Source organism: Phacochoerus africanus, chromosome X (assembly GCF_016906955.1).
Source record: "Phacochoerus africanus isolate WHEZ1 chromosome X, ROS_Pafr_v1, whole genome shotgun sequence".
In the NCBI taxonomy this organism is placed as follows: domain Eukaryota; kingdom Metazoa; phylum Chordata; class Mammalia; order Artiodactyla; family Suidae; genus Phacochoerus; species Phacochoerus africanus.
In genome coordinates, this window is record NC_062560.1 from 122,880,633 (window position 1) to 122,894,554 (window position 13,922).

The following is a 13,922-nucleotide window of genomic DNA, read 5'->3' on the forward strand; positions in this document are numbered from 1 at the left end:
CCTGTGCTATACAGTAGGTTCCATTGGCAAGTCTAAATCAGGGACTTGAGCATACTCTGTATTCAAGAGATAGGAGTTATCTTAGGTTGAGTATTATATCTTATAAAAATTGTAAGGAGAACATCGATTCATTCATTTGACAATTGTCCTTCTTTGCTGCAACTAATAACCAGCATCCGTCATTTAGCAACACTGTACACGTCTTCTTAAACATTAGTATTTCTACTGAAATAAAATGCATTAAAATAAAGTAATTCAACACATTTAAATGATGGCAAATAAGTTGTCTGGCCCAAATGGTGCTGTTTCCTGACCTGTACCAACTGGAGCAATATATACAGAGCTAAGGAATCAGCACACTGAACTCATTATTCTGAAGCAACGATGTGTAGCAAAAAATGAGCTTGCATTTCCCGCCTTTCAAAATATTATAAAGTGACACTGACCCCATTACAGCACTTGGGCTGCTGTGGTGAGGTCCAGGGTAGGGGACAAATCTGGTGATGATTATGCCTCCCGTTTTGTCAGGGTTTCCTGGGGTTGCCCCAAAGTGATGCTTTTGAGAAACACCATATGGTTCCTCTACCCCAGGCTATTTTTTAACATCAGGCCATTTTTCTGAGAGAACTTCAGGGGTATTTCAGTTATCAAAAGTGTCATGAAATTTGAAGCTTTTTTTTTTTTCCCCTTTTGAATTTGCCTAGGGACCACAATATGACCACAGACAGCTGCAAAAGCTGTTTGATGTATGTCCTGGAGCCATTGCACTTGACTTAGAGGTGACCTCACCTACAATAATCAGGTGAATTGGGGTGTGTGCCAGGTGGTGTGATGACATCACTTAGGCAACTTCCTGGGAGATGAAAAATGGAAGGAAAAAAAAAAAAGAACTGATATCACATCTGAGTAATCAATCATCAAGATCCAAGGTAAAAAAAAAAAAAATCCTTCCTCCTCTCATTGATTTGCAGTGATGGTTGAAGGCTGCATCCAGCTATTATTTGGAAATGATTTTATTTACTTTGTAAATCTTACTCACCTCCCCTCTGAACCCATAATTTCTAAACGCTGCTTCATTTTGTGCAAATCACAACTTCAGGGTAGACCTGGAGTGTGTCATCCTTGCTATTTTTGAATATTAATGGCCTAGTCCTCTCCACAAATGATGACTTTTTTCAAAATCAGAAATACTTAATGCAAATCCTTAGTAGCTGCTCTTCTGGCTGTAACTCTTTAGAACTGGGCACCTTTGTGCAGACATTTTTGAATGTTCCAGCAGAGTCAGCACTAACCTCTCTACCACAGCACATACTTTACCATATATTTATACTAGCTAAACAGAAATACATAAATAAAATCAACAGAACTTAGCACAGAGGCTCAACGGCATGATACCGTTCCGATAATGTGCAGTGTCAAACCCAATAAATTTGGTTTCCTCCTGAACGCATTAGGTTGTAACTCCAGACCAAAGCATAACTTCTAGCTGCGGTGAGATTAATAGGAAGGAATGTGTCAGGGTAAATGAAATACTTACTAATGCTGTCCTAAGCCTTATCTGTGAAATCTATGGCTTTTGCCATGTATATTCCCTCCCGAGTCCAGTAAGCTTAAATCTGGTTCTAACTGATGAACCGCTCTACTCAATCACCACGGAGGGAGGTCTAGGACCCTTGGGAGCAGGGCTGATCACTAAGTGACATTTGATTTTAACACAATTGGTTGAGAGCCAGAAGTTTTACTATAACTTTGCACCGTAGACACTTCTTTTTTCTCTATTTCTAGTCTCCCCCTTTTTCTTTACTGCCCCCTTTTTCTCTTCGGTCCCATTGTCCCTCCTCTGCCCCATCCAGTATGTCGGTGTTTTTCAAATTGTGAGATACATCCTATTAGTCCCTCATGAAGTCAGTTTAGCAGGCCATGGCCAGCAGTTGTTTCAATGAATTACAATCGAATATTTCAGGGTGCATGGCTATAACAATGGTAATATTGTTTCAGAAACTCTGGTTGCAACCCATGACTGTGCCCTGGGTCATGACAGAAAATACCACTGATGGTAGCAGATCACAAAGCAGGGCAGCAGGGAGCCTGGCATCTTACTCTGTCGCTAAGTCATAATGTATACTATGGTCCTTCAACTCAAGTGTGAAATAAATGTAAGGTGTTTATATACACATGCACACACATACATACTTATATATTACATAAAACACATGTAATATGTATAGATATATAGTGTATGAATATAAATATATGGCATACTAGTATTCCTGGAGAGTGATGGAAACCAGGGATGCAGCTAAACTCCACATGGCACATGCCAGCCTCCACATCACTGCTTATCTGGTCCAAAATGTCGATAGTGCTGAGGCTGAGAAATCCTGATATACACATATATCCAGCTATTTGGAAAAATCTAGGGAAGAGATTGAAAATTTTTTAAGTTTTCCTTTGAATGTCTGACACCACATAGCTCCAACCAGAATAGTCAATGACTTTCTAATCCTGATTCCATTATCCAATTTTAATCAAAATTATGCTTACTCATGAAAATCGTGGCTTTGGATTATTTAGTTACCTTAAGAAGGAAGGGTAGGACTTCCTCATTTCATGATTTCCCCTCACATATGGGTACCACGTCCCAATTTTCAAGGACTTTTGTATGAATCCCATCCTTACTGACTCCATAAGGCAGATGCTGGTACCCAGTTTTACATGTAAGTGAACGGAGAAGAGCAGTGCCTGCTTGGGTCCTCCTGCAAGTAAGAAGCAGAGTTGGGGATTTGAACCCAGGCCATTGGTCATCTCCAAGGGTTTGGATATGAGTCTGATTAAAAGACAAACTACTCTGGGTCTGGCTCAGCACTCCTCCAACCAAGCCAACATGCCTGCCAAAATAATCAAAATAATTGAATTTAAAAATATCCACACTTTCAACAGCATCACAGAACCAACGTCTACAATATCCTTTAAACTCTAATTACTGGTATTAACAGCATGTCCTCTGTGTCTCCTTTCTTTATTTAGGAATTTGTCTGTCTCTGCCTGAACTCTTCTTTGAAACCTTTGGTTCAAAGGGACAGTATTCCCAGAAAACACCTCACATCTGTTTTATTTTTTAAAAAAAATTTTTTAAAGCTTTCCAGCCCTGGATAGGTGTGGAAAAGGTAGGGAAGCAAAAGTCTCAGGCAAGCTGTGTACTACATGGTAACCAGGCAACATTCTGCATCGTCTCAGTAATGTATGCACATTGAAAAAACTGATCCTAGATGAAATTTCTGATTTTTTCTCCTGATCTTAGGATGAAACTATAAAAACCCAAGCAAAAGTTAAGTTTATATCTCTATTGCCCCGCTCGCATTGCAGTCAGAGATCTCTAAGTCCTTTGGTAATATGAACTAATCAACAGAGAACCGCACGTAAACAGAGATGCATTTACAATGCCTCTCCACCCAAGAATTAATAATGCCATTTTATTAATCCACAAAGTACATTGCTATGCACCTCTTTGACAATCAATTCTATCAACAATTTTTCCCCTAGCACGGAAACTTTTAGAAAAGTCAGTATAAAGCAGCTCTCCAATAAATTGGTACATTTAAAACTTTCACACGCTTCAAGCTCTGGTCTACTGTAATTATCTTGCAACAACCCTCACAGAAAGTTCTGTATTGCTCATCATTTTGTGTATGCTTCGTATGTGTGTAGCCAGGACACCCTTCAAAATAGCTACCTGCCTACTTGAAAATGTTATGCTGACAAAGAAAAGTCTGTTCTTTATCTTACTATCACTGTGGTGCCATGCTGAAAGGCAGGCTGCTCAGTGCTTTTCTGAAGGCTGATAAACATGTTAGACTTGCTTAAAGGCTAATTAAAAATGGATGCATGCCGTATTTTACAAGGTTCTACTGGGTCAAAATAAAATGTCGGTCTTTGTCATTGATACCATACTCTGTATGTAGGTTGTGGCTTTTTGTCCCTCTAGCTAGGGACATACCACCCTTCTCAGGAAACTGTCTTTTTTTTTTTAGCCTGACTGTCTCGTTATTTCTGCCTTTGAATAGCCCCTTAGCTCTGTGTTTTGTGGTTGTTTATAGCACCCATTAAATAACTACACGAAAAGATGACACAGTCAGGAATGAGGTAAAGACAAAAGAAACAGTATTAACTGTTCTCAGTCAGTAATAATATGATGTGCCCAGGGTGCTGCGATACAGCTGGTGGGGAACAGCACAGTGGATGGTTCGCACCATAAATAAGGATATTAACAACGAAAGGCAATGTTTCTGAATATGTAACTGTAAATAGCCGGGCCATGTGCATATGTGAGAACTGTGTTGTCTGAAATTGCTTATTTGAATGGCAGTAACATCTCAAAAAGGCTTTCTCAGGACTGAAGCAAAAGGAATAGTAATGATCCTTAAAACCTCAGAGATATGATTATAAGAGATAATTCTTTGGACTATTACTAAAGTAAACTCTGCATATGTGCATAATATAAGATTATCATTAATTTTCTATTTAAAAGGCCCAGCATGGTCTCCTTGGAAAACCATTATGGAAAAAAAATAAAGAAAGAAAAGCCAAGAAGAGAAGGAAGAAGCACAGAAGATTCCCCAGGGTAAGGACGAGAATGAGGCAGAAGTCTGTGCCCCGGAGAACGTGGTTTAAATGCATAGGAAATAACCTTGAAAACAGACAATGCAGATGCTTTGGCCCCAGAGCTCATTTGTGCTCTAACTTTGCACCCCTCCCCTCCCATTCAAGCCTGTGGATATTCTGAAGAATTGGGGGTTTTACAGACTCTGTAGGGGGTACGGGAAAGTCAGGGGCCAGCTTCGACTTTAATTAAGGCTGCTCTCTTCCAGGATTGAGGGGGAAATTTCCTCTTGGTGACATCAAGTCAACTCCCTGCTCCCGACTCAAAAGAATACAACTGCAACTTTATCCCTAATTCCCTGGGAGAGGGGAAGCGAGGCCCTGGGGAAAGCAGATCTGCTGGGAACTGCAATGCACTCGGCGACAACCGCACCTCCCTCTGGAACTACAGTGACTCTTTCACAGAGCGCCTTCCCGTCACGGAGACACAACCACCTGGACTACTAATAAGAGGGAAAAGAAGGGAGAAAAGGCAAGGAGGATGGCAAAAAGTCCGCTCAAGTAGATCCTGGCAACGTCGTGAAGAATGAAAAGAATCAAGCTGAAACGGGGTCTGGAATGCTGCTAAGGGCTGGCTTCGGTGAACACATTTGCCCTGGTCCAGCTCTGCTCCCCATTCTGTGGAAATGCCTTGTTTACCATCCCCGTAGGAGGTCCTGGACTCTCTGCCTGGAACTCCGAGGGTCGGGCGCTGACTAGTTAGGGGAGGCAGCCGGCCCGGAGGGTGTGGGGCTCCAGGGGCTGGCCGCTTTTCACTCGCCCGTAACTCCCGCCCTGCGCTCTGGTGTCCCCTCGGATGCGGTGCTGACCGAGTGCCATCCCGATTTCACTCGACCGAGTCGGAGCCGCAGCCCACGGAGGAAGCTGCAAGGGCTGGGCAGAGTTCCAAGCGAGAGGGGCCGAGAGGCGCGAGCTGCGCTCCGCGGCGCCCGTGCGAGAGGTGGAGCAGCGGCCCCTTTGTGGGCCGGCACATCCCCCTCCCGGGTGCACAGCGGGGACATTTGATCCGCGGGGTGATTGATACGTGCGGGCGGGGGCCGCCGTTCCTCCCTCCCCCTCTCCTTCCTCCTCCCCCCTCCGCCCTCCTTCCCTCCTCCCTCCCGGCTGCTCCCTCCTTGCTGCCAGAAGCGCTGCCCGGTGGCGAGCCGCTCCGGTGGGATCTGCCTGCCCTTGGGGGCGCCGCCCGCGCTCGCCGCCAAGCCCTCGCTCCCCGGCCGCGCCGGTCCGAGGCCGCGCCGCCTCCCGCGCCTCCCGGTCGCAGATGCTGCGGGCGCCTCCGGGGGAACCTCCGGGCGGCGCGCTCGCCGGGTAAGTTGTGAGCACTCGGGGACGCCTCGGCGACGCGGCCGGCGAGCTGGCTCCGCGCGGGCCCCTGCCTTCCGCAGCCGAGGGAACGGGCGTGGGAAGACAGCGCGATCCGCCGGGACCGCGCGCGGGCGGCCGCCCTCGATTGCGGCCCCGCTCCGGCTGCGGGGCTCGGGACCGTCGCGCAGGCGGGGTCCGGCTCGGGGCGTCGCGCAGCCCCGCGGCCACCGCGCGGGAGGAGGACGCGGCACCTGGGTCCCGGGGGAGGGGGCGGCGCGAGCGGCCGTCGCGGGGGGGGGGGTGGCGGGGTGGGAGGGCCGGTGGGACTGCGGGAGCGCCGGGTGCCCGGGTCCCGGCCGCGGGGTCTCGCCCAGCCCCTTGGTCTCCGGGAGTGAGTGCGGACAGAAGGCGGTCGCGGGCGGGCGCTAGAGCCCCCTCCCCGGGCCGGCCGGGCCCCTGTCCCCCCTCGCGGTCGGGCGGGCGGCAGGGCGGAGAGGGGCTGCGCGCCCGCCCGCACTCACCGCGCCCCGCGGCCGGAGACCCGAGCCGGCTTGACTCGGGAAGATGCGAGTGAGCGTCAGGCGCGTTTCCACCTCCCTCGCCCCAGCGAGGAGAGGAGCGTTTGCCTCCTTTTCGCGCCCGCCTCTGCCTCCCTTGGGCTCCGGGTGCCTCCGGAGCCCTTCCGCCGCGACGAGAGCCCGCTCTCCCCAGCGGGAGACGCGGGGCCAGAGACAACTTACTTCAAGCGCTTTGTCGCGGTTGCGGCTGATTGTTGCCAATAACTCCGTGTGGGAAAGCGGCTGGGCAAGCCCAGGGAGCAGCCGGAGACGGAGGAGTGGTGGGAGGGTGCGCCGCCCCGTGTAGGAAGCTAAGCGCACCAAGCAGATCCGCCACCCCGCCGCAGGGTCCCCAGGGTCGCTCCCCCGGGCAGCTCGCCGCGGCGTGTCCCTCGCTCCATGACGGCGAAAATTTCCAGCGCCCCCAGCGCCCTGTCACTCATCTACCCGCCCCGTAGGCTCTGTCTTCAAGGAGACAGAGTCATCCGTGTCTTGGAGGAAATTACTATATATTTGGGAACTAAAACTCATATTGGGTATTTCGCTTTCACATACGATTTGGTAGAAAGAACACATTTAGGCAAAACATCAGCACCGCTCTTTAAGTTTAGATGGTTCTCTAATTCACAGTAAGCAGTAGTGAGCTTTTTGGAAAACCACTGGACCGAGACCTAAGATCCCTGGGTTCTGTTTCCAATTTTATAGATTCTTGAACTCAAGCAAGTCAGCACTTCCCCTGGTTGAGGAATGTCCTCATCTATAAAGTGAAACTGATTTCAAAGGTCTTGTCCAGCTCTCATGTTGGCTTCTATTTCAAAGAAATATTAACCTAATTAATAAATGCTTGTTAAGTGAATGACTGAATACACCACATCTCTCTAGGAACTATGTATATTTAATATTTGGAATTATGAAATGAAATCAAAGGAAGCTTAGACGTGTTCACTGCACATCACTTGGCTTGCCCCTAATGATGCAATTGCCGTGGAGAGTGGGAGGCCAGCCGGGGGGCCGCCCCCTCGCGGACAGCCCCTCTCCGGTTGCCCTTTGGCACAGAGAAGGAAAATGTGAGGGCCCAGAAGGAAAGGATGTTGCCCAGAGTGAAGCAAGGATTACTGCGTGGGGAGGGGCTCTCCATGTCTGGCGCAGGGCTCTTCCCCAAAGGAAAAGGGGGGGGGGGAGAAAGCCCAAGAAAAATTGCGGAGGAGGCAGCCGGAGCCACAGGTTGCTTCGGTACCTAAGTTTATAAGTGATCAGAGCCCTCCTTGAGGAGGAAAGAACTTGTATGGGCGGGAACAATCCCAGGACCTGAACTTTGCGCGGATAGAGGGAAGAAGCAGGAGGGCTTTCGGTTCTCAGGAGGCTCGTTTTGCCTTTAAGCTTGCCTCCCTTCCACACTTGGCCTGGCCATGGGACCCTGTGTTGACTGCAGCAGGCTGGGGCCGAAGTGGCGGGGAAAGCAAGCTAAAGTGTGTGACGGGACCGGCGGCGAGTCCATGGGTCCCTTCCTTCTCCCATTCTCTTTCATTCTCTTCTGGGGCTGGCTCAACTCCCCGGTTCCCACCGGAGGCAGCCCCTGGCCCTTCTGGGCCACAGCACGTTCACATCTTGCAAATGGACTCCAACTGGGAGACTCCTGGGTCCAGGAGAAAGGAGATACTGAAGGCAAAACCCCAACCCCTGGCCATTAAAAATCCTTAGAAAGGTTATCTGAATCCAGTTGAATGTCCGAGCCGTGAGGGCACATAGAGGCCACCCCCTTGTGCCAAGGGGGATGGGAAGATCCAGAAACAGGTGACACACCTGGCAACAGAGCTAGCTCAAAGCTAGGTCTCCTGAGTCTCGGCCAGGACTCCTTTCATCCGCCCTGCCCTCTCTTTCTCAGGAGCCAGTCTTCCCCATCCAGCTTCTGTCCCCTAGCTCCCCTGGCCTTGCCGCCTGCAGAGCTTAGGCTCCCTTCTGCACGGGCCCCAGCTCCCAGCTGAAGCTCAGCTTGGCAGTGCCTTTCCGACACCCACTCCTCTTCTCCTTCCTTCAGGCAAAAAGCACACGTTTCAACCTCATTAGCTGGCTAAGTATAAACCTCAGGGGGAGAAGGGCTGTGTTGTTGTTTATCTCGGTCTATAAGCTAATGTCGAGCTGGTTTTCCGAATCCAGGCAAATATCTGACCAGTCAACACCCAGAAAGTAATTCTAATTCTCTCAGCACGGAAACAAAGCTCTGTATGTAAACCATGAATCCCCTAGGAGAACTCCTCGCCCTCCTACACACAGACACACTGGTGCACACACACCCCGCTCTCCGCACCAACAGCATCTGAGCTAGGAAGCTGACGGGAGGGCCCTGGTCCTGTAGCAAAGAGGCACCCCCCGCCCCGAGACACACACACACACACACACACACACACACATACACACACACACGCCCCTTACTGGGGAGGTCGGGACCCCAGCTCGGGGATCTGGAACGAGCCTCCCCGCTGGGATGGCCCGGAGGGAGGGGCAGGTGGAAGAAACCACTCGGAGGGGTCAGAGGAGTCCCGGCGGTGGCCGCCCCTTAGCCAGACCCCTCCTGCAGAGCCCTTCTCCAGGAGCTTCGCCAGCCACTCGCCGCCCGCCGGGCTGGAGGTGGAGGAGTTCAGAATCCACTGACGCAGCCGGGATTTGAGCTTTGCAAAGCCACTCGCAGGGAAGGGAAGCATCTGCCCCTCCCTCCCCCACTGCGCGCCCTCGATCCCCCAGCCTGCCCCCTCCCCCCGTGACGTCACCCTAGCCCTGTCCCGGGGAACCTGCAAAGCCTCTCAAATTCAAACTGCCGGGCGCACCGCCGCCGCTGCCACGGGATTGGAAGTGCGCGCCCGGGCTCGGCCGTCGCCGCCGCCCGCCGACCGGGCCGGCCAGCTTCGCGATCTCGCCAAGCAGTCGCGCCCCTGGGTCCCCGTCGGCTCAGCTTCCCGCCGCTCCGACCCTCCTCTTCCTCTCCCACCGCCTGCCGGCTTTCTAATTCGTGCGCACCCCCCAGCAAAATTAAATCAACCCAGGGAGAGCAGGGCAGCCCTCCGGAAGCGGCGGCGTCTTTTACCTTGCTCTCCCTCTCTTTCTGAAGATGCCAAACTACTGGCGGACCGCAGAGGAGAGGGGTCCCGTCTTCTCCTGATGTGTGAGTAACCCCCACCCCGCGCTGTCTTTGCTCTCCCCTCCCCCGCCGCCAGTCCCCTGATTTTCCCACCCCCTTTTTGCGCAGTTAAAAAAAAAAAGTAAAGCAATTTCTGCTGCGAGCCCAGGAGGGGCGAGCCGCCCGAGATCTCTTCAAGATACCCCAGGGGAGGAGGAGGAGGAGGAGGAGGAGATGGGCTGGATTTAGTAGGACAACTCGGTTACTAATGACTCCGCGGCTGGCGGCGACCCGCCGGGAAATCAGGTGCAAGCATGTGTGCTGGGGGACGCGTGGGTGGGTGGGGGGGCTGGGGGGGGAGGGGGGAAGGGGAGGAGAGCAGACACCGCTTTGAGCATCGCAGTGATCTCCTGCCGTGTGGCCCACTCCCCGCATTCTTCCTCCCGCCCACTCCGCCCCCTCGCTTTGCCATTTTAATCGGCCTTCCGTGTTTCTCTCTCCCCCGCATCCTGCTCTCTCCCGCCCCCCTCCCCAAGGTTTGCCTGTAGGTACCTGAGCTGACACCGACGGTGCCTAAAGATGCTGAGCGGCGTTTGGTTCCTCAGTGTGTTCACCGTGGCCGGGATCTTACAGACGGAGAGTCGCAAAACTGCCAAAGACATTTGCAAGATCCGCTGCCTGTGCGAAGAGAAGGAGAACGTACTGAACATTAACTGCGAAAACAAAGGATTTACAACCGTCAGCCTGCTCCAGCCCCCCCAGTATCGAATCTATCAGCTCTTCCTCAATGGAAACCTCCTGACCAGACTGTACCCCAACGAGTTTGTCAATTACTCCAACGCGGTGACTCTGCACCTGGGCAACAACGGGCTGCAGGAGATCCGAACCGGGGCCTTCAGCGGCCTGAAAACCCTCAAGAGACTGCACCTCAACAACAACAAGCTCGAGGTGCTGAGGGAGGACACCTTCCTGGGCCTGGAGAGCCTCGAGTACCTGCAGGCCGACTACAACTACATCAGCGCCATCGAGGCGGGGGCTTTCAGCAAGCTGAACAAGCTCAAAGTGCTCATCCTGAATGACAACCTTCTGCTGTCGCTGCCCAGCAATGTGTTCCGCTTCGTCCTGCTGACCCACTTAGACCTGAGAGGGAATCGGCTGAAAGTGATGCCTTTCGCCGGCGTCCTTGAACATATCGGAGGGATCATGGAGATTCAGCTGGAGGAAAACCCGTGGAATTGCACTTGCGACTTGCTTCCTCTCAAGGCTTGGCTGGACACCATAACCGTTTTTGTGGGGGAGATTGTCTGCGAAACTCCCTTCAGACTGCACGGGAAAGATGTCACCCAACTGACCAGGCAAGACCTCTGTCCCAGAAAGAGCAGCAGCGGCAGCGGCGGCGACTCGGGTCAGAGGGGCAGCCACGCGGACACCCACGTCCAAAGGCAGTCCCCCACCCTGAACCCTGCCCTCAACCCAACCAGGGCGCCGAAAGCCAGCCGGCCCCCCAAAATGAGAAACCGGCCGACCCCCCGGGTCACCGTGTCGAAGGACAGGCAGAGCTTTGGACCCATCATGGTGTACCAGACCAAGTCCCCGGTACCCCTCACCTGCCCCAGCAGCTGTGTCTGCACCTCCCAGAGCTCAGACAACGGCCTCAACGTCAACTGCCAAGAAAGGAAGTTCACAAACATCTCCGACCTACAGCCCAAACCCACCAGTCCAAAGAAACTCTACCTAACAGGGAACTATCTTCAAACTGTCTATAAGAACGACCTCTTAGAATACAGTTCTTTGGATCTGTTGCACTTAGGAAACAATAGGATTGCGGTCATTCAGGAAGGTGCCTTCACGAACCTGACCAGTTTACGCAGACTTTATCTGAATGGCAATTACCTTGAAGTGCTGTATCCAGCTATGTTTGATGGACTGCAGAGCTTGCAGTATCTCTATTTAGAGTATAATGTCATTAAGGAAATCAAGCCGCTGACCTTTGATGCTTTGATTAACCTACAGCTACTGTTTCTGAATAACAACCTGCTGCGGTCCTTACCTGATAACATATTTGGGGGCACGGCCCTCACCAGGCTCAATCTGAGAAACAACCATTTTTCTCACCTGCCTGTGAAAGGGGTTCTGGATCAGCTTCCGGCTTTTATCCAGATAGATCTGCAAGAGAACCCGTGGGACTGCACCTGCGACATTATGGGGCTAAAGGACTGGACAGAACATGCCAGTTCCCCTGTCATCATCAATGAGGTGACCTGTGAGTCTCCCGCCAAGCATGCAGGGGAGATACTGAAGTTTCTGGGGAGGGAGGCTATTTGCCCTGACAGCCCAAACTTGTCAGACGGGACCATTTTGTCCATGAATCACAACACAGACACACCTCGCTCGCTGAGCGTGTCTCCCAGTTCCTATCCTGAACTGCACACTGAAGTTCCGCTCTCCGTCCTGATTTTGGGATTGCTGGTGGTCTTTATCTTATCCGTCTGTTTTGGGGCTGGCTTATTCGTCTTTGTCCTGAAACGCCGAAAGGGGGTGCCCAGTGTTCCCAGGAGTGCCAACAACTTAGACGTAAGTTCCTTCCAATTGCAGTATGGGTCTTATAACACTGAGACTCAGGACAAAGCAGACGGCCACGTCTATAACTACATCCCACCACCTGTGGGTCAGATGTGCCAGAACCCCATCTACATGCAGAAGGAAGGAGACCCTGTGGCCTATTACCGAAACCTGCAAGAATTCAGCTACAGCAACCTGGAGGAGAAGAAAGAAGAGCCAGCCACGCTTGCTTACACGATAAGTGCCACCGAGTTGCTAGAAAAGCAGGCCACCCCAAGAGAGCCCGAGCTGCTGTATCAGAATATCGCTGAGCGGGTCAAGGAACTTCCCAGTGCTGGACTGGTCCACTATAACTTTTGTACCTTACCTAAAAGGCAGTTCGCCCCTTCATATGAATCTCGACGCCAAAACCAAGACAGAATCAATAAAACCGTTTTATATGGAACTCCCAGGAAATGCTTTGTGGGGCAGTCCAAACCAGACCACCCTTTACTGCAAGCTAAGCCGCAATCAGAACCAGACTACCTCGAAGTTCTGGAAAAACAAACTGCAATCAGTCAGCTGTGAAGGGAAATCATTTACAACCCTCTGGCATCAAAGGATGCTGCTCCAAACTGTTGGAAGCACTGCATTTGCTTTTGTGTTTGTTTGTGTTCTCCCTTTCCCAGCCTCAACGGGGACTTTGAAAATGCCTGGGGGGATGGAGGGAAGCAATGATACTGCTTTTTCAAGTTTTCCTTTAAATTATTTCTCTCTTGCTCCCCCCCCACCCCCACCTTTCCCCCCCTTCTCTCCTTAGGAGTCACCATTGAACATGAATGTTTCTACAATGCATTTTTTCATATATTTTGTTTATGGTTTTGTTTCTCTTTTTTTTTCTTCTTTTGTTTTTCCAGTGGGGGAATGGGAAGAGGAGATTATAGTGAATGAAGAAAGAGTAAGGAAACTTTTCAAATGAAAAATGGATATTTAGTGTATTTTGTAGAAGATCTCCAAAGATCTTTTGAGACTATAAATTCTTTTGTAAATAATGATATATGGTATTTCCGTCTTCAGTTACCAAGTATAGCCACTAGGCATCACTTCTTCGTGTTAAAGTGCCTTTGCACTTTAAGTACATTACTTAAATGTTGCTTTTAGCTTTGATAAATTGAACATATTTTAATGTGTTGTATTTTTGAAATTAAAAACACTGTAAAATAGATTGAAATGTCAGCTATATTAAGTCAGAGTACAGTTTGCTTGAGTTATAGAAGCCAACCTGTCATCAGTGATTCTAGTTCTAGGATTTTCTAGATTTAACTGTAAAATATTTCCTTTCCTTTGGGTTTGTTCTAAGTGATTTTATTTAAGTCAACTAAGGGGATTTAACAGTGGACTAGAGGTAATAAACTGCCTCAGTTGGGATTAGTAATTCATTAATAAAATATATTTAACCCAATATCAGAGTGAATTGAACAATTAATGCCCTTGCGTAAATCATTATTTGAAACTAACGTGGTCAGTGTTTTAGATTATTTTCCTAGTTAAGAACACATTACACAACTTGTAATATATTTTTTCTGCATTAAATTAGATATTTTTATATATTTAAATGAAAGAGTCTGTATTTCTAACTTTTTAATTGAAATTAATATTTTCTCTGCCTATTGAAACATTTTTCTACAAACACACACCAGTAGAGGCCGCCACACACCTCATTTAGTAAAGACATATGAGCCATT

At 50.1% G+C, this 13,922-nt stretch overlaps 1 protein-coding gene across 4 annotated transcripts; it reads left to right on the forward strand.

The window, feature by feature from the left end:
* Window positions 1–4,929: 4,929 nt before the first annotated feature.
* On the forward strand, window positions 4,930–13,639 carry SLITRK2 (SLIT and NTRK like family member 2). 4 transcript variants are annotated; one of them, XM_047765576.1, is made up of 4 exons: window positions 4,930–5,967; window positions 9,628–9,681; window positions 9,766–9,942; window positions 10,173–13,639. In XM_047765576.1, exon 4 carries the CDS (start codon window positions 10,216–10,218, stop codon window positions 12,763–12,765), a length of 2,550 nt encoding a protein of 849 aa, XP_047621532.1. In that variant the 5' UTR covers window positions 4,930–5,967; window positions 9,628–9,681; window positions 9,766–9,942; window positions 10,173–10,215; the 3' UTR covers window positions 12,766–13,639. The 4 variants fall into 4 exon arrangements, with proteins under 4 accessions (XP_047621532.1, XP_047621531.1, XP_047621534.1 ...); XM_047765575.1 differs by lacking the exon at window positions 4,930–5,967 and having other exon boundaries at window positions 6,477–9,681; XM_047765578.1 differs by lacking the exons at window positions 4,930–5,967; window positions 9,766–9,942 and having other exon boundaries at window positions 6,477–9,681.
* Window positions 13,640–13,922: the final 283 nt, after the last annotated feature.

Bases quoted from the DNA above. Each gene is read 5' to 3' on its own strand.
- SLITRK2 (XM_047765576.1), top strand. From the start codon at position 10,216: ATGCTGAGCGGCGTTTGGTTCCTCAGTGTGTTCACCGTGGCCGGGATC.